The sequence below is a fragment of the Oxyura jamaicensis genome, chromosome 2 (assembly GCF_011077185.1).
Source record: "Oxyura jamaicensis isolate SHBP4307 breed ruddy duck chromosome 2, BPBGC_Ojam_1.0, whole genome shotgun sequence".
Taxonomy (NCBI): Eukaryota; Metazoa; Chordata; class Aves; order Anseriformes; family Anatidae; genus Oxyura; species Oxyura jamaicensis.
In genome coordinates, this window is record NC_048894.1 from 125,085,124 (window position 1) to 125,105,271 (window position 20,148).

Below are 20,148 nucleotides of genomic sequence, written 5' to 3' on the forward strand. Positions count from 1 at the left end.
CCCCCCTTGTTCACCCGGTACTATTTGCAAGTCTGAAAACGTTAAACTGGAAGTAAAGCAAACCTAATCTTAATATAAATAAATTTTTATTTATTACATACAGCTCCGCTGAAGTCAACAGAACTACAGGTTGCTTTGAGAAGAGATGGCCTGACTCAGAAAAACAACTTGTAGAGTGCCTGTAAAGTTCTACTGACATACAAACAAGCAGGGAGGGGAAGCATTTAATCTCACAGAAGAAGTAAGGTTGGGCACTTTTTACTGTTTAGGTTCCATACTCATTTTGCCCACTGAACACAGACAAGGAGAGAGGATAAGCCCATTCACTAGTCATCTAAGGTCAGACACGTGCAAGGCAAGGTTTGTCAGCAGAGGCAATATCATAAAGCCATTATCTTTTTATGATATTACCCTCTGTTGACAAACCTTGTCCTCAAACATCCCAACTACAGTATAATACTGTTAAAATTAATCAGCAAATGCCATGTTTGTCTATCTTTCAAACCACACGGAATAAGAATCTGAAAAGCATATATGCTGGGTTATCACTTTACAAACATGTTTTATTAGTATTAAGCACTACACCCACCCTATTTTTCCATCTTCATAACTCCCCTGAAGTCCATGACTCTCAGACACCATTGTACTACTGGTATCATTGGGGTCATTAATGGCAATAAATAGACTTAATGACAACTAAAGAAATAATTTCACCCATTGCAATTCTTTTACAGGACACATGGGGAAAAGTGGGGTGTGCCATTCACTCTGTAAAATGATGAAAGAAATTACCCTCCCTCAGGTGTTACTTATAACAACAGATTGTTGTCCTTTTGCCTCCTATAATTCACATTCTTTTTTGTGATGGTATGTATTTTTTTTTCTTTGCTTTTAAAGAAAAGTTAAAGTCTATATAGTATAACGAAACACTTTTTAAAAAGACATATGCAGTGACTTTGCTTACTCAGCATTAAAATAAGTTTTGTTACTTCTTAAATTGCCATCACACACTGTGATTCTTTACATTAAAAACACCAAAAACTACTTCACAGTTCATTAGGTAAAAAATAAAAATTAAAAAATTAAAAAATCCTATGACCCGAATCTGGAAACTTGTATAGCTTAAATTAAAAATAGTACTATCAAATGATCAATTACACTCTAGAATATACAGAATTTGTAAAATATTGAAAGTATTTATCGCAAAGCATGTAAATAATTTTTACCGCTGAAGATAAAGCAAGAAGTTCATCCAAGACAAGTATACAGCAATTGCTCCACATTCCCACTGCAAATGAGCTGGTGTATTAATAAATAAAGAAGACACAAAAATTATGCTTGTAGTATAAATTGTCCAGTCCAGTAGATTGGAGTAATCCAACAAATATTTCAATTTCTAGGATTTAAGAGAGAGATGCACATTTACAAGTTGAGCATCGTTAAAGGACTTAATTCAATAACAGTACTTAAATCCTTTTCTCACTTGTAATCTCATATATAGGAATAAATTATGTTTCCCTTACAATTACAGAAAAATCAGATATATTTCAATATAATACAAACTGCTATGCACATGGTTGTGAATGATGTTATGCATATAATCCCTTATGAATTTACCTGCTGAATGAGTTGAAATATTTCTTTGCAGATTCCAAGTAAACTCATAATTAAAACTAAACACATACACACCCTTGTGAAGTATGAGCCCTAAAACAAAAAGCAGAGCACAAAACAAATCAGAAATTGTTAAATTAATAATGTTTATTTTATTTCTACCTACTATATACACATTATATTGCCAAGTTAGGGTAGTAATAAGCTTATCTGAAGCAAGCTAACAGACTAAATTCTATTTTATTAATATTTATTGTGAAATCCATGTCATGTATATCATGTTTAATACAAACCAAATATGAAAGTTTGTGCATTCCCATGATAAACTGCTGCTGTGCAGCTTCCTTATTACTACTGTTCAAGCTCGGGAACTGAAATTGCAGTATTTATGCCACTTTTTTTTGATGTGTTTTGCCACAACATGAACATAAAGATAAATTCTATGGTCCATAACTTTACTATCATATTGCAATGTCAGGAATGGTGACAGAAGTCTTTGAAAGGTGCACAATTTGGAGTCCTGGCATCCTTATGTGGCTGCTCTCTTTGACATCTCTCTTTACAACTAGTATTGGCAAAGGGAACTTTATTATGAAATGCCTTATACTGGCATAGATAACAACAGGGAATTTTATCTTTAATAAATAAATTGTAAAGCTAATTTGCCACTGGAGGGGTTGCTGCAATACATATCAGCATGTGCCCCATTGTGGTGTACCTCTTTAACCTGGATTCAGAGAAGAGTACCATGTTCTGTAATGCTGTGCTCCCCTCAGGATCTGTCATTCCTGGCTTCATGCCCATTACAGAGTCACCAGGACACTGACTCCCCCATTACATGATATACGCTGGGGTTGCTTTAGTCTCTCACGCAACAACTTCGCAGCTCCTCATCAGTACACTGTTTCGACACAAGCTGGCATCATCATTCCTCACTGAAGGACAGGACTCCCTCATCCAGCTACATTTCTTCCTGATGGCTCAAGGACCCAGGGAAATCAGAATCTTTCCTCTGTCCGCTTCCGTCCTTCTCCTATCTTCCATCACGAAGATGAGTTGGTTAGTGGAGCATGAATTATTCCAGTTATGCTAGTCTTGGCTTCTGAATTTCTGAGAAACCTGCATGCACTGGCCTGGGCATGTGGTTCTCCAGACTTTTTCATGCATCAGGATATCCTCATGGACCTTTCATATTCATTGAGTTTACATTATTTCATATTTCTACTAGCATATCTTTTTTTTTGATTTCCTATTTCAGTGGTTTTTTTTGTTTGTTTGTTTGTTTTTGTTGTTGTTGTTGTTGTTGTTTTTCTCCCATGAAATGACATATAAAATATTTTTCTTGGCTCTTTTCTTCAAACTCCTTGGTTTTGGTGATAAAAATCACAATTTTAAATGGATTAATTTGAAGATTTCACCACACAACAATAACTTCTGTCCATTAATGCTTGTATGCCACAGTTTGAGACAGAGCTCTGAGACTCTCCGGCCCTTCAGGTGGACACAGGAGTGTAACACTATGCATGAGCTGTATTCACAGGTTCAGCAAAAAACAGTACTTGCAGTTCTTTGGAAGTTCAGCTTTGGGACAACACAACCTTCTTAAGGGTCATAATACTGCTTAGCTTTAACTGCAAGAGGGAAACGCTTACAAAAAGGACATCAACCAGTTGCACCAATGTCTGTCTTTTCTAAAATGTCAATTTGGATCAGGCCAGTCTAACTTCTTCAGGTCACTATGGTGTCCTACTTATTGCAGTTCCAGCTTCTGAAAAGAGTTTGTTTCTGTCTCCTAACAACCCCAAAGTATCTCTAGAGGACAGGTTTATCCCAAGACAGAGTTCTTCCTGGCCTGTTTTCCTTACAGCCCCACCTAAAGCACCATTTTCATCCAATGCATATCATGAAGAATTCACAAATATTCACAAATTATTAGAGTATCCCAACATCTACTGTCGTTTTGACTTACAGATAAATATTCAAAAGTCAATATGATGCATATTTACATTGTTACCTAGTTATGGTTTTCCTTTTGAGATATAATAATTCCAAAACAAAGGTATGTCATTCACATTTTGGCACAACAGATGTTTTGCCATGAAATTTTCATTTCAGACATGAAATTTTCAGAAAAGACATTGAAAATAAGATATGGAAATTGAAATTTATCTACAGAAGTTGTTGCTGAATGTTTAAAAATAAACAATTCTATTCAGAGTTGATAAAAAATAAATAACTAGAAAATATATAAGCAATCACATCTTCTTGCTATAAAAATCCTAAACATATTCTAAATGATATGAAAACTCAGTACCTCATATTCTAATGGTCTTGCTTCATAGATTTCTGTTCCATTCAAAGGTCTTCCTGGCTGTATGTGGGTGACCAGAAGAGTCAATGGGATGAGACCAAGAGAATATATGCCTAAATTCATCAGATGTGCTCGAAACCCATAGGCCATCCTTGAAAGTAAAAATGTTCACAGTTACAACACTTTACAAATTTATAAGAGCCTGCATTTAAATGTAATAGACAACAATGTTCTCATGATGAGAAAACAAGCATTTTTCAAACACCCTTTCAGGATGAATCACTGAGCTTTGTGAGGAAAAAAGTGTATCTGTCATTCTGAAATATTGTTCCTTTTTTAACTCAGTGATACTACTATATATTTAAAAAAAAAGACAGTGTTATTTTTTTTTTGTATTCATCAGAGAATCACTACTAAGTACTAAACCACATTAGCATAACCTAAGTACACTTATGAGTGTGTTGTGCAAATACATTTGCTTCAGTAACGTCACAGTAGTATGTGTACTTTACTAAACAGCTCTCAGGTACAATAGCCTTCATCCTGACATGTAATATTGTATCTTATGTACATTTAAATACACCTACCATTTCATTAGCAAATATTCTTTGCACACAGGATGACTAAGTAGCTCCATGCGATTGTGACGTACCATGGCCTACAAAACAAGAATTAGTCTAGTGAGAACAAGTGAAAATTAGTCTAGTGTTTGTAGAATATTGCAAAGTTCTTTTGTTTATTCACTTTTGTTCAAAGCTATTACAATTCTTCTTCTTCTTATATATAAGAGAATGGCCTACTGAGCCATTCTCTTTCTGTCCTATAGCTTGTTAGAATAAACTAACATATCTATTTCAAGCTTTTTTTAAAACAAAACAAAACAAAACAAAACAAAAAACTCTGCAGAGACAGACTGATAATGATACGATTTTTCGGGAGTGAACATTTTGCCAACCATAGATGTGAAGTGACCATGATTTTTTTAGTTATGTTTAATTAGAAAATAATTTATTCTTAAAAGGTATACCAAATCTAGTTGTCCACAGTAAGTCCAAAAAGTAATCAAATATAGCCCACAAGATTGTTCTGTAAATGTTTTCTGCCGAAGACAGCGAGAACAAATTGGCAGTGTGTGAGAACAGTAAAATTTGCTTTAAGCACAGATTTTTTTTCAGTTAGCATATAAAGAAGTCATCTTTGTCAGGTTTTTCAATGTCTCGTATTCCTGAACACGGTCACTACGGGAACTGGAAAACAGTTTTCCTTGATGTACTACCTGTATTTACAGCATATTCTCTTGAAACCTGCATAGCTGTTTAAATAAACCAAGAATTTATATCTAATCCTGAAATAACAGTTCTTTATTATTTAGACTATATGAAGTTTAGCTCATACTTTATTACAAAATACTTTAAAAATATAATTAGGACCTTTGGAGAAGCAATATTATGATAAAAATATAAAACACTTGATTTTATCTCAAACGACAGCATGGAATTATTTCAAAGTAAAATAAAAAACTTACATTTAAAATGGCAAGTGGTTCATAGAAAATATCTTCACTATCCTTTAATTTCTTGTTAAGTGTCAGAGGACACTGAAGATATCTGAAGTTATATTCAATCTGAATAATAAACATACACCAGCACTTGAATATGATAAAACTCATAGTCTAAGACTGAGATAACATGTTAAATTTTAAAATACTAATCCTTTAGAAAAAAAAAAAAAAAGGAATATTGTGTTAAAGTAATTAGAACACTGAAGTTTACTAATTATTAGTCACTCAGTGTGAACACATGCCATCAAAATACAATGTATGATTGCAAGATGTAAGCTTGTAAGAATAAAGTCATTTTAAACTGAAAAAAAAACACCAACCAAACCAAACAAAACAAAACAAAACATTTATTCTTAAAATATTATAGTTTAAAAAGGTCGTTCTTTCATCCATTTTTTATGCTGACTTTGAAGAAAGTATTTTATTTTAAAGTTATATGGCATTGATAATACAATATAAAGAAAATGTTTAGTAGCAGAAAAATTGCAACTTTTAATGTAGTAAATCATTTTTATTTTTTTTTCAATATGGTTTTGAAGGTAACATAACTGTAGAACATTCATGCCTCTTCAGAACTGTGGAAGCAACCTACTGCTTAAGATTTTGGACAAGAATTTGCAAAAAAAAAGAAACGTATTAAACTATGAATTATTTATGACAATTGTATTTCTTATGACAGGCATGCATTTCATATACATTAATAGATATTAATGTTTCTGTCACTGTTCTTTTGTAATATCCATAACTTCTGACACTCAGCTTGATTGTAAGAATTTACACAGTATGTTGAATTCAATAGTTTGATCAGGTTTGATGTTATACTTGCTAAAATGCATAAGCATGAAGATTACAGAAACTGAACTTCAGAGCCATTTGCAGTCCAAAGGATAAAACAAGATCAGTCACCCTTGTTTTCTATTAAGATCTTATACTCTCCTACAAACATGCTCTATCAATATGAACTTGACAAACATTAAACTATATGTATTGTCTACTTCTCTATATTTCAAGTAAAATGTTTTGTTTGTTTTACTTACAAACATACAATAAAGAGAATTACTGTCTTTGCAGTAAAAACGAAGACTAATGGTTGAAGATTGCTAGTATCTGATGAAGTGACTTTGAAAAGTCTTCCTAATACTGACAATTTTTTAACAAATACATATTAAAAGCATAAATCTGAATTTAGTTATTGGTAACTACAGAATTATTCATGACTGAAGTTAAAATATTAGTGTGAATTTATATCAGGACACGTATATAAATACAGAATATATGTAAAATTATTAATATTAGTAGCTAAAAGGCAAGCTGATGATTTTCTAAGTTAACTATTATCCAGATAATGTACTGCTGTTATTGACAAGGACATTGTGACATATTCCATTCTAAGATCATAAAATGTACTGTCTTCATAAATTTTTTTGTTCACTTACATAGAAATCTCGACTTGTCTTTTCCTCTGAAGACTCAATTATGCAGTTATCCAAAACCAGCTTTGAAGATGAACAGAAAAGTGAATGAAGGTGATGCAGATAATGTTCATCAGAATGAACAGAAAACATTTGTAGCTAAAGAAAATGACCTTCAAATGTGGCAGTCATCTAATGGGAGTGCTTATTTAGTCAGGTTATATGGTAGATATACATTTTATGTTATGAATAAATAAAACTCCAGAGTTCACATGTAGGACAATAAAATTAAATCAATGTATGAATTCATGTTGTTCCTATTTTATAATAATCCATGTTAGTGAGGATGGCATTAGAAAAACAATGGCAGATGATGCAATCTAACCAAAGGGCTTTCTGGTGCAGTTATGTTTTTAATATTTGCAGTGAACTTACTTTAAAGGAATCAGGAAGATACTCAACCATTTCCAGCAAAGGACACTTATTGGCATTAGAATAGTGAGAGAATGTCAGAACAGCTTCTTCCCATCTGCAAAAATGAATTGAAATAATCAAAAAGGAATGAGTTACTTCTCTTTTAAATTAAACTAGTTTTAGATTATTTAAGTTTTATTTTAGATATTATCTTGCAAATCACAATATGTACTAAATTTACTTAACATCAAATGGAAAATCAGCTGTAATTGAGTAATATTTTGGATGCTTCCATCATATCTAATTCTGTTATAAATTAAACAGAAATAATATCCTTCTTTGTACTCCACAGGAAACAAACTAAAGCTGAAATCTCAGGTTGCAAGATTAGATGAGTAATCATTAATACAATTAAATACTGGCAGTGCTACTGCAACTCTTACCAAAAAATGCACTCATCTAGCAGTGGTGCAATATTTTGCTCCTAAAGTGGAACTTGGCTATATTTTAATATAAAATATTCTAAATTGCAGTTCAATTGCCACATTTTAAAAATTTTGAAACATATTTAAAACAACAATTTAAAATTAATTCCCTTGAACGGTATTGTGCTTATATTTTGATTAAAAGTCTGTAGGTATTGACACATATCGTGAAAGCCTAAAATTATGTATATATGTAGAGAGATGACATGGGAAGGATTACTTATATCTCATGGTTTCTACATTTGGCTTTTGTTGTTGTTGTTGTTTTGTTTTGTTTTTCCAGAATCTGAATACACAGTCTAATACGGAAAAGAACATGCCACATACCTGATGTTCATTACAGTTATGCTATTCTTAATTGTCTGTCACTAGACCACAACGCAATCTCTGGAAATTTAATATAAGAACTCAGTTCTACTTATTAAACGACAGTTTTTCAAAACTTAATCAATCTCTTTTTTTCTTTTTTTTTTTTTAAAAAAAGGAAAATAAGGAAAATAAAACCCAAAAGCATTTTTTGTGTACTTTACCTTTTGTGCAAGATTACAGCTGATACTACATCTTTCCTCCTATTGTGTATTGCTTCATGGAAAAAAGAAGCTACTGCTTTGTTCAACAGAATTTTCGCACCATAGTCAAGAAGTAACCTTACTGCTTTTGCATGTCCTTCTTTTGCAGCTAGGTGCAAAGCTGTGTTCTGTACAGAAAAGTAGGACAGAAATGCAATCATGAGACTCTTTAAAAAAATAATTATGCAGTCCCTTTCCCACACTGAAAAGCCACATGATACTCTCAGTTACAAGTCCTAAATGCTTTTACTGTCAATATTAACAAGTAAAATCTTGTCACAGAGAAATTATAGACAAGTTCTTAATTCTATGTCTATGGTCAGAATAGTTCATTACATTTGAAGAGGAAACTCAACTGTAGGTAAGAAAGGCCAATTTGTCAATATCTTTTACTTTTGTAGCTAACAAACAGTGAGTCACAGATAGGTAAAAATGACAGTATTGCCAGACACAAAAAGTCTGCGTTTGACGATCAGGAAAAGAAGCATCCAATTATATCCAGATGTGCTCATATAAACAAATCTGTAGGCAGAGGTTTTTAAGAGAAACCTTTTTTTCCTTTGTTATTTTCATATAAGTAGGGCAATGAGTGGTTTAGGAATCAAGTGACACTGAAATTGACATTTGAAAGCCTTCCCAAGTGACCCATATTTTCCTGAAGTAAATTAGAAACTAAATATTGGCTTCTGATTGATTTCTAGGTAACAATTTTCCCTAAATAACTAGTTCTGAACGTCTTCACCATCATTTCTCTGTGAAATTAGCAACATCTTCTGGGTTGACAACAAAACAGTTCTTTAAAATGATCACCCTGTGTTTTCTGATGGAAAACTGTTAGGCAGGGTCATACAAGAGATCTTCAATTCAGGAGCTACGTTCTGTCTTTACTCAAAAGATTTGTCCAAACTTCAGAACAAGACAGAAGCTGCATTTGTTGGATGTGGCATTGCAGAACAGGTGGATTTCAAACAGTATGTTAATGAGTATTATCTGATGTTGGACTTCTTTCAATCTGTATGAGCTTTTAAAATTTAAATTACCAATGCTTGTATTATATTATTAAAATACTGTTGCACTGTAAAGGGGGCAAGAGAGACAAGTCCAACATACTCAGCACTTTGTTTTTCATTGCTTTTTGATTTGTTTTAGTCTGTTTGTTTTTTGTATCCCAGTTATAAAAATTGGATAATAATTTCATTAATTATGCTAATCTAAGTGATAAACTTTAACAGCAATGAAATATAAACTGACTTTAAAAAATATAATATTATATATGAAATACACAGTGAAATACAATCTACTAATAGTACACCACCGATAGAAGTAACAGATGACAAACAAATAACATTATGTGAACACATACCCCTTCTTCGTCCACTCTGTCAGTACACTTCACATTAGTATCCAAAATTATCTGCATTGTGCGAGTGTATCCTCCAAAGGCAGCATGGTGCAGGGCTGTCCAGCCTTTATAATCACTTACATAGAGCAGATACAAAAACAGTAATTAGAAATAGAAAAGCCTTCTATAAATTTCAGATAAATGTAATTGCCTTGTTCTTTGACTCAAACATCTTTGTTTTGGCATGACTACTGTAGAAATGTCCATGCCTTCTATCAACTATTATGTTATTAAAAATGCATCACTCTGAAGTAAAAGGTTCAAGACAATAAAAGTATTTTGCTCCCCCTCTCTCCTTTCACCTCTCTATTCATGTACAAATGGGGATTGCACCCATTTTCTTAGGTGTCCCTTGAAAATGAGTCAAATATTTACAATATTTTGTTACTAATACCTGTAACAGAGATGGCATAGATCATGACCATGTTATAGAATTGTGCATTTAAAGGCAGTAATATACAAACCATTGTAAGCACACAAATCTGTTCCAATTAATATTACTTTATCGTAGTTTAACAAAATTAAGCCTTTAATCACATAGAGCTTATCAGGTCATTTCATCAAAAAATGCTACTTTAAGTCTAAATTAAGCCTAAATACATACATAAACACAAACCTGTACACACACATATTATATATCAATCATCATCCCTATCCTAGCTAGGTGGTCTAGTCCAGCTAAGGAAACATGAAATAAAGAGCTTGACAAGCAGTCCACTTAGTGGGTCATCCACAGTCATAATAATGAATGTATGACATGTCTGTTTGGTATAGAACACTTAGATCCCTAGCTCCAAGGTGCAGGTTTAGTTCAGATTATCAAGGATATGGAAGCATAGCATTTGAAAGTTAAAGCTCCAGAATGTACCTTGTAAACAGGACCCTAAAGACTCTAAACTTTCACTAGGTTTGGCTCACACCAGGTTTTGCAGGTTTGGGCCTGGGAACTTTGAAAATCCTATCAGGATGCGGAGCTGCTTTGAGGATCTTTGACCTGAAATTGAGACTGAGAGTGAAAGGCAAGTTGCCTGTGAACCACCAATTCTGAGAACCCATACCCAAGAAGTGTGAACATGAAGGGAATATCAGTGAAGCTGACATTATTATTTTATTTCCAAAACAGTACTTTTTAAAGTATTTTTCTCTCAGTTGGATTTAGAGAAACCTCAGTTTTGCCAGCACTAGTAGCCCTGGTTCTATGCATGAGGCAGGAGGGAAGTACAATCAGCTTAGTTTTACAAATATTATATAAATTTACTTTATTGTATATATATGTATATATTTGTATATACTATTTATTATTATATATTGTATTTATATTGTATTAGCTTTCCAGTTACTTGACATAAAATTTAAGGTGATAGTTCTTTACCTTAATGAACAGAAATCTGAATACTTACCAGAGGAAAAGGGCCCCTCTCTTCAGAAGAAACTGAACTACCTTCTCATGACCATTCTGGGCTGCCAAATGAAGGGGGGTCATTCCCTTCTTATCACCTTCATTCAAAAGTCTTGTGTCTTTCATATCTCTTATAAGTCGTTGACATGTATTGATGCGTCCATAGCTTTGAAAGATAAACATATAAATTAATGTCAAAGAAATATGGATGGGAAAATGGCACTGATTCCACAGCCTAGTCTGTACTACTAACCTGGCAGCAAAGTGTAAGGGTGACTTCTTGTCCCTGCTCTTAGAATAAATGGAAACATTGAGGCTGAGTAAATTATTTACAGAGAGGGCCACACCTTGCCTGCATGCATAATGCAATGGAGTGCATCCTTCATTATCTTCATCCACTACAAGATTTTTAATATGTTCCATCTGTTACCCCCAAAAGAACAAAAGCACAGAATTACATTTATATCAATGATGCTCCAGCTTCCAACAGTTCCTAACAATTGCATTACTATTTTAAAGCAGTATCTAAAAACAAGTGAGTAAGTATAGTAACAATGAGCACTTAATATCTGCTGATTAGTGGGTCATCATTTTTAAAAAGAATTACTCTTCAGAGAACACAGCAACTTGCCAACCTGTGCCCTCACTGCAATCCATCCACAGAACAAGTGTAACACAGGAGATCCTTTGCTGCCATTCAACCACAATACTCATTGATGTTAATAAAAGGCTTATACAGAAAGCAAGGGTAGACTATAGTCTTTATTCAGCAGCAAAACTTCTGGCTGTCAGGAACTACCAGTTCACTGTTTTGTGATATAATTTTTTACCCTAATTTCTTTTTCCTCATTTTCATTTTCTTGTTTTTCTCTATACTTTATCTAACACTACCCTATGTATATCCTTTCTTAAAGAAACCAAGAATCTCCTCCCTCAGTCTGCTCCACTCTTTGTATGAATTACTAGTATGATCAGTAATTAGAAAGTCAATGTAGACAAGCAAGAGTTATCACTCTTCTTTAAAGCTGATTCCCAACATTAGCTGAAAAGGGAGATTAAATCCATTCTGCACTACTAATCAAAGTTGTTTACAGAGTCCAGCCAACATCATAAGATCAGTTATGCATCATTCACATTTAAAAGGTTGTTTCTAGAACTTTGGAAGCTAACAACTTTAACTCTTTCGAGCAAGGTTGGGTTCTATCAATATGAGTTCATCTCAGCATAGCCAAATACAAATCTGTATTTTAAATCATTAAAAGGAAATCCAAGACTTCATTACAGTCCAGTCCACAGAAATTCCTGCAGAATGTTATGTAAGCTATTTAAGTCCTAGAGCTTGACTGAATATGAGCATGTCCTCTAGTTTTACTGCATGCAAACTGGGAAAGTAGAAGTGAAAAGTTCTATATTTTATTGCCTACCTCTTGAGCTATTCAATCCCCCAACAGCAAAATAATTTATGGAATTATGTTATTCCTTTGCCTGGCAATAAGAAAACTGTATTATTGCTTTGAAAAGTTTTCATGAGAGATATGTACCTGTTCAAACTATTTTCTGTGACACTGGGCAACTTAAAAAACACCAGAAACTTTTACCAACATTCCGAAATAAAAAAGGTAGTTGTTCTTCCTTTATGTTTTCTAGTAAGGATAACAGACATAAATTGATGCTTACTGTACCTGCAGAAATTTCTCATTCAGATGCTGTAATCCTCCGGGCTGTAACACCGTCAAATGCAAGAAATTCCGACCAAGATGATCTTTTAATGATACATTTGCTCCTAGATAAATATGGAAATAAATACCAGCAACTTCAAAACTGCTGGTCCCTGGCACTAACTGACTTTGTTTAAGAGAAAGGAACAAATGTTGAAAATAAATCCATAAAATAACAAATATCATTTCAAGTCAACATTATATCATTTTACTTATTCTCTCCCCCTCCAACACAACTCGTGACACTGTGATTTATTCAGTGCATATCCATAGTGCTCTGAAGCACTATGATTTATACGGGGCCCTTATATTCAGAGATACAGAGCACCCACAGATCAAGAGGTAATTTAAAGATGCAGATGATCACCCTCTTCTCATATGGGTTTTACAGTCCATTCCACTTATACTGTCTTAATGTTTCACTATTTTCAAAATTACAGTAATTTTATCTGGCAAAGCTATTTAAGTAATAATCTGCAGAAATACTACATAAAGCAAGCAACAGGAAATGGGAGTTTTTGCCAGTTATGAAAAAAAAAAAAAAAAAAAGTGTCTTATAAAGTTTTTTGACCTTGATACAATTTTAAAACTTTTATTATAAGGTTTATTAACAGTTAACAAGAAGAAATACACTAACAATTATTAGCTTGCGCCAAAGGCATAGCAATTGAAAAATATAGCTCAAACATTGTCAAGGTAACCATGATTCTATAAAATCACAAGTAATATTTGAAATATGAGCTTTAACACTTAAAGATTGATTTCTGGTATGAAACACTATTTTTTGTAAGTGGTGTATTTATTCCACGGTTCTTATTACTTTGTGAACTGCTAAGGAATAAAGGGATGGAGTGCCACCTCTGCCTTGAGAAACATGAACCATAGCCCACATTTTTTTCTACTGCCTATCGATTCTATATGAAAAAGGGTGAAAACATCAGTCTAATTCTGCCTTTACCTCCAGGAACACCAACACAGAGCAGCTGTTTAACTCAGATACGTCTGGACTGTATGCTGAAGTATTGCATTAAAATTGAGAGGGAAGTTGAATGTAGAGATTTCACATGTATGAACCCTGCTCAATGAAAGGATATCATATGTGCATATTCTTTTGTACCTTTTGAGAGCAGTAAATTCACAATTTTCCATGATGCACAAGAAGTTGCCAACAGAAGCGGGGATCGACCTTCTATGTCAACACTATCAATATTTGCTCCCTGCAATAAAGAATTTCAAGTTTATCATCAGTAATGAATAAATATAATTTTTAAATGGTGTTACCCTTTAGAAGCATAGCAGAACTACAGGCATCCTTAGTAAATACACATGCTCCAGATAAGTAAACTCAATAAGCATATTATGCATTTATATATAAAAAAAATGTTTTCAAACTACCAGCCACAACACAGTCATCTATCTATTTGTCCGTCTTTAGATGACTACTTCTAAGTATACTGGACTTAACACCTCATAATCTTTTAATAAGGTACCTTCCCATGCATATGAATACTTAAAATATATATTTCTAACTTGAACATATTTAAAACTCTGGAAAACTACAAAAATTGCATCCCTTTTGATGATGTTCTCTTATCTATTAAGCAATTAGCAGAACAAGAGCCTTCTGAACTACTGTGCTATACTAGATAATACTAATCAAGAAGTGATACATCCAGGAATATAAAGTTTGATCTGTATAGCTTGATCTACCTTCATTTTCTATTATTGATAATAAATTATGTAAGCCAAGTTAATTTTGATCCCAAAGTAGCTGTACCAACAACAGAGACATTTTTATTCTCCGAACTTAAGGTTTTTGATATGACCTTTTTCCTTGGGCAAAGTGCAAGAACTGGAATGAGATATTCCACCAAAAGTACAATGTTGATGTTATCTATTTTTGCACAAGGTGCATAATGGCAGGAAAGTGCGGTCACCATGGTGACCTATCAGTAAATGTTATGAGTAAATGTTACATCAGTAAAATGTTATGAGCATAAACATATCTATCTAAAAAATCCTGCCAATAAGGTAATACAAGTAAATGAAATAATGAGATATATATATTATAATGTCTTAGATACAGTTTTTCTAGATATCGAGTTGCAAGTTAAATTGGACGGAGTGAACAAAGCATCCAAAAAAAATCTATTTCAGATATATCCAAAGATCATTGAAAAAAAAAAATCAATTGGAGTTTTTATATTAACATGAATAATCTTTGGGTCCAGTCCAAATTTGACAGAGAACTAATAATGATAATGATCAATATTTAATTTCTAGGGTAGTAAAACGTGTAATATAGTAATAAGAAGCATGTAATAAATGCACTATGTTTACTTTACCAACAGAGAAGAGGAAGCTTTCAATGTATGTTGATGAAATGTTTGAGGGTAACACGTGCAGGACCCTTTCACCAGTCACCTTTCTACAAGGTCTGACAAACTCTGAAAAATGTTCTTATTGATCAAAGGAACAAACAGAAACCTGCTTATCCAAATGGCCTGTTCATTTCAGTGAATACAGAGGCATCAACTTCCAGTCAATAACATAATCTTATAATCACCTTCACTCTCAGCAAAACAAGTTCAGCAACATTCATCTTGTATTTATCATGATACAGAGTAACTTACATACTACCACATTTATTTACCATATTTACAATACAGCTGAATTAACAACTTGTAAATTTAGCTACTGAACTCCTTTTACTTTGGCATGTAAATTAATATCTATTAATTAAACAGAAATGAAGGTACATATAAATATTACATTTAAAGTTGTGAATATCAATTAGTATTTACAGCAATTTAATATATTCCATTTGGTGAAAATTAAGATAAAAAAGGGGGAAAAGGGAAGTTGAAAAACAGGCAAAAAAAATACGTAATAGCACCACTGCTCATTTACTTTGACTAAGCACATTTCAACAAAGTCTACAAAAAGAAACAATATTTAAAGGAATTAAACTCAGGAAACAACAGACATCTCAATGCTCAATTGTACAGTACACAGGCAATACACAGGCAAAAAAGCTAATGATCTAAATGAACTTTTTGACTTTCATGTCTTAATTCTTTTTGTAACTGTGTACACAACTTGCAAATACAATCATGCAATGACTGGATACTGTGCACCTAATTGTCATATGTGACAAAGGTCATTTTGACATTACTGTTAAAGTCACTGCACTTAAAATGCTTAATCTGTAAAGCAATTTATATGCACCAATTTTGTAAAGCTATAAAGTTTGTCACATTTAAATGTTAGAACACTGACATAGGTTTCTGTCTTTCCCTTTTGCTAAGGCTGCAGTGAGTTTTCAGTTATTCGAAACCAGGTCACTGAAACATGATTTTTTACTCATTGCCATGATTTGTAGAAGCCAAATGCAAAATAACAAAAGACTGTGGAAGAAATATCTACAGATTTGGATTCTAATTTTTGCATAGCATACTGACCTACAACTTCCAAAATAAAACTGGTATAATTTAAATGAAAACAGTATACATTGTGTGTCTGGACAATTTTGTTTAGTATAGATAATCTTATCCTTTCTACCTAGAAGAGCTACATTTAACACTTAGTTTACAATGATTTTTATTTTCAAACACTAAAATTACCAAAAATAAGATAAAGAAATTAAGCAATATAAGTCAATTTGCAAGAAATATGGAAGTTTAATGCATAAAATAAATAAACTTTGTTCTTTATTAAAACCAAAAAGCCATTCTGACCTGGAATGTGGTATTCGTTTTGAGCAGTAAAAATAACTTTTTTTTTTTTTTAATTATTATTTTATTCTCATGTATAAAACATCATATGAGATACTTAGTGATCTCACCAGGATTACAATCAGCAGGTAACACAGGTTGCATGTGCTGCACCCTACTAATAAGTAGAATATTTTGATCCATTCCCAGAAAGACAAATGAAAAGAGTCCTAAAGCTTCCAAATGGTTATATTCTATACAGAAAGCCAAACAAACCATCAGCGTGTATTCTATAAAAAAGGCCAAAATAGTCAAAATGACACTCAAGGAATTTAACTTTGTTTTCAGCAAATGTGTGTTATTAGCAGTGTGAAAGATTTTTCCTCTAATACTTTGTGCACACAAACCGCCGCATGTGAAAACGTGCCTGTATTTCTCAGGTAATAAACTGTAGACAGGTTGTTTTGTCAGCCAGGTTTCAGCAGTCAAACCTCACCATTTAACATCTGGATTGAAAATAAGCACAACATCTATTTCTAACTAAATCAAATCTCTTTAAGACAATCTTGGGAAAAGCAAAACTATATGCAGAAGAGAATTGCTCTTAATGTAATTACCAAAAAATGAAGTAAAGAATTCTTAGCAGTCATAAAATGGGAAAGTCTACTGACTTCTGCAAGTTTCCTCAGCAGAGTGTGGCATATAATGGTTGTATAAGCCTTAGCTTAATTTGTATTAATGGACACTTGGAGCACTGCCAGGAGCATCCCCAGTTACTTTTTTTTCTCTTTCTCCCCTGAAGTTACTCTGTGAAGAAATATAACCAAGCTACTCATAGTAAAAGGCATTTCTAGATCATGCACAAGCTTTGATACATGGCTTTGTGATCCCAGAAGAATGATATGTGCATATAATATACAAGGATTTCTTTCTGGAGAAATCGGATTAAATTTAATGCATATTTAGCTTTTATTTTGTATTTCATATCATAAAAGTGAAGATGCCTGAACTGGTCTGTCATATCTGGTAAAATATGTTTATGAAACTTTTCCAAGTAAGCAAAATGGAAATTAAAATGCAAGTTTTCATTCTCTGTAACTGTGGATTACTATTACAGAGCCTTAACTACCACTGTATTTAACTGTCAATTATGCCTTATGAAGTATATATATATATAACCTGTATCTAAGAAAACATTCTCCTTTATGAATTTCTCTATGCAGACCTGTAGCAACAGATAGCAATAATCTCTATAAACATATCACTTCATTAAATATTTACCATTGAAATCAAATACTCTGCCAGTTCATAATGATCAAACAAGGCCGTCCTGTGGAGAAAAAAATGCAAAATTAGAGTAACATTAGAATGGACAATGAATTTTCAAACTGTTATTAGCTCTATTTGCTAATATTTTCAAAGAGATATATATATATTAATAAAGAGACAGAAATACCCTTACTACATATTTCATTTTAAAATGGTATTTCCTTTTTTGCCATAGGGTTTCATTTTTAAACAGTTCAGTTAATGCACTGAAAATTCACTATGGGAAACAAACACCTCATTGGTAGATGAATGGGGATTTTGCTACTGATTTTTAACACAAACAGCTTAATTTCATATGCCAGGTCTTTTTCTATGCCACACAAGGTCAATATATAATTCCATAAGCTTCGGATTTGAATCATTCCATGCAGATCTAGAACATGAAATTCATTCCATCCACCCGATCCTCAAAATTTTTGATACATATTTGGTTTAAAAATGCTGGAATAGTGGTTAAAATTGTAATGGCTCAGCTAAAACATATTCTGATGATGACAGGCAAGTCTACTTAAAAAAATAAGAAAAAAAAGGTTATACAAAGCCCGACAAAATGGTGGTTTCATTACAGAAATATATTAAAGTTGCCAATATGCATGAAACATTCTTGGGTTTTATTCTACGAGAAGACACTGAATTATGTGTTATTAAAGAAATAATCAAAGCAGAACATATAGAACAGTTAATACACACATTCTAAATGCTTTCAGAAGTCAGACCTCTATGAAATATTTTTAATCTGTGAGCAACACAGAGGGACGATTCCAAGGCTGTACTGTATCTCAAAGATAACACTTCCCTTAACATTATAAGAGCTAATAACACAGGGTGTGCTATAGATAGAACCAATTACTCAAAAGGCATATTTGAAAATACATATCATGATTCCAAATAAGTCAACATGCCTCCACTATATCTGAACTCTCAAGCCAGGCACAAATGCTGAGTGTTTCACACATATCCAAAACAAACTCCAAGGTACCTGAACAGAGAGTGAAGTTTTATAAAAATATGTAGATGGAAAATGACAGTAGGATTGTGAATGGATCACATCCAGCCTATGCTTTATGGCTGCTTCACTTCTCAAAAAGTTAATGCTCAAATTCAGTTTATTTATATGCAGAGAGATTTGGGTGACTTTCTACTTTTGAATGATTCTTGATACTGTATTTTTCCCCTCTTTCACAGACACAGGGAGCAAAAAAGTGTCATTCTTTTTGGTCCAAAGGTTTTTCCAGGACAATCACTTCCATGGATGTGAGACCCCATTATCTATTAAGTAGTAAGGCTATATTGGGTCTGCACAATTTTCTTTGGCATGCTGTCATCACTTTGTCTTCAGTAACATTCTATTGCAGTTAAATTTCCAAATGTACTCAAACCTTAACTTTACAACATGCACCCCTCTTAATTTCGTCAGTTATCTTGGAATCATTTTACTTTATACCATGTTCCAAAGAACAATCATCTCTACTATCATGCTCTACAGCTTCCTCACGAGGGGAGCGGAGGGGCAGGCGCTCCTCCTGTCTCTGGGGACAGCGACAGGACCCGGGGGAATGGCATGGAGCTGGGACTGGGGAGGGTCAGGCTGGGGGTTAGGGAAAGGTTCTTCACTGAGAGTGTGGTTGGGCACTGGGATGGGCATGGTCATGGCACTGAACCTCCTGGAGTTCAAGAAGCATTTGGACAATGATCTCAGACACATGGTCTGATTTTTGGGTGGTCCTGTTGCCAAGAGTTGAATTTGATGATCCTTGTTTGTCCCTTCTAACTCAGGACATTCTGTAATTCTATGATTCTACTACTTCCAACTTTCTACCAATTCATATCGTAAAACTCATCATAGAATAACACTGTAAAATTAGCACACTTTACTTAAATACAGTGCAACAGCAAAAATGTGCAGATGAAGAAACATATTATTTTCCACAGAGCTGGTAGCCATCACATTTAAATATGTGCCTTTCTGCTGAAGATAACTGAGGAAAATCTTCCACAGTTTGGTGCTCTCTTTTAAAATAGACTGGGAAAGATTGTAAGCCTAGAAGTTTATTATGTACTAAAATGCCATCTACAACTTTGCAATCACAGGGAGATGTACCAACTTGTACTTGAGCAGGTATATTTTTTTTTATTTTTTATTTTTCCAAAAAAGAAACCTGTTGACATTCTTTTACACTTATTTTCTGGAGAACATAAGCCACATTAGATGAGGACACTT

General features: G+C 33.3%; 1 protein-coding gene across 1 annotated transcript in view; it reads right to left on the reverse strand.

Annotated features, from left to right (window-relative positions):
- TRPA1 (transient receptor potential cation channel subfamily A member 1) overlaps positions 1-20,148 on the reverse strand; it is a 46,346-nt gene that overhangs the window by 8,216 nt on the left and 17,982 nt on the right. Inside the window, exons 9-22 of the mRNA XM_035318141.1 lie at positions 17,880-17,928; positions 14,003-14,102; positions 12,850-12,950; positions 11,421-11,590; positions 11,169-11,333; positions 9,730-9,844; positions 8,328-8,494; positions 7,334-7,427; positions 6,923-6,982; positions 5,451-5,549; positions 4,513-4,583; positions 3,929-4,076; positions 1,618-1,707; positions 1,227-1,396 (exon numbers count right to left, since the gene is read on the reverse strand). Of these exons, the coding sequence (XP_035174032.1) occupies positions 1,227-1,396; positions 1,618-1,707; positions 3,929-4,076; positions 4,513-4,583; positions 5,451-5,549; positions 6,923-6,982; positions 7,334-7,427; positions 8,328-8,494; positions 9,730-9,844; positions 11,169-11,333; positions 11,421-11,590; positions 12,850-12,950; positions 14,003-14,102; positions 17,880-17,928 (1,599 nt within the window). The remainder of the gene's footprint in view (positions 1-1,226; positions 1,397-1,617; positions 1,708-3,928; positions 4,077-4,512; positions 4,584-5,450; positions 5,550-6,922; positions 6,983-7,333; positions 7,428-8,327; positions 8,495-9,729; positions 9,845-11,168; positions 11,334-11,420; positions 11,591-12,849; positions 12,951-14,002; positions 14,103-17,879; positions 17,929-20,148) is intronic.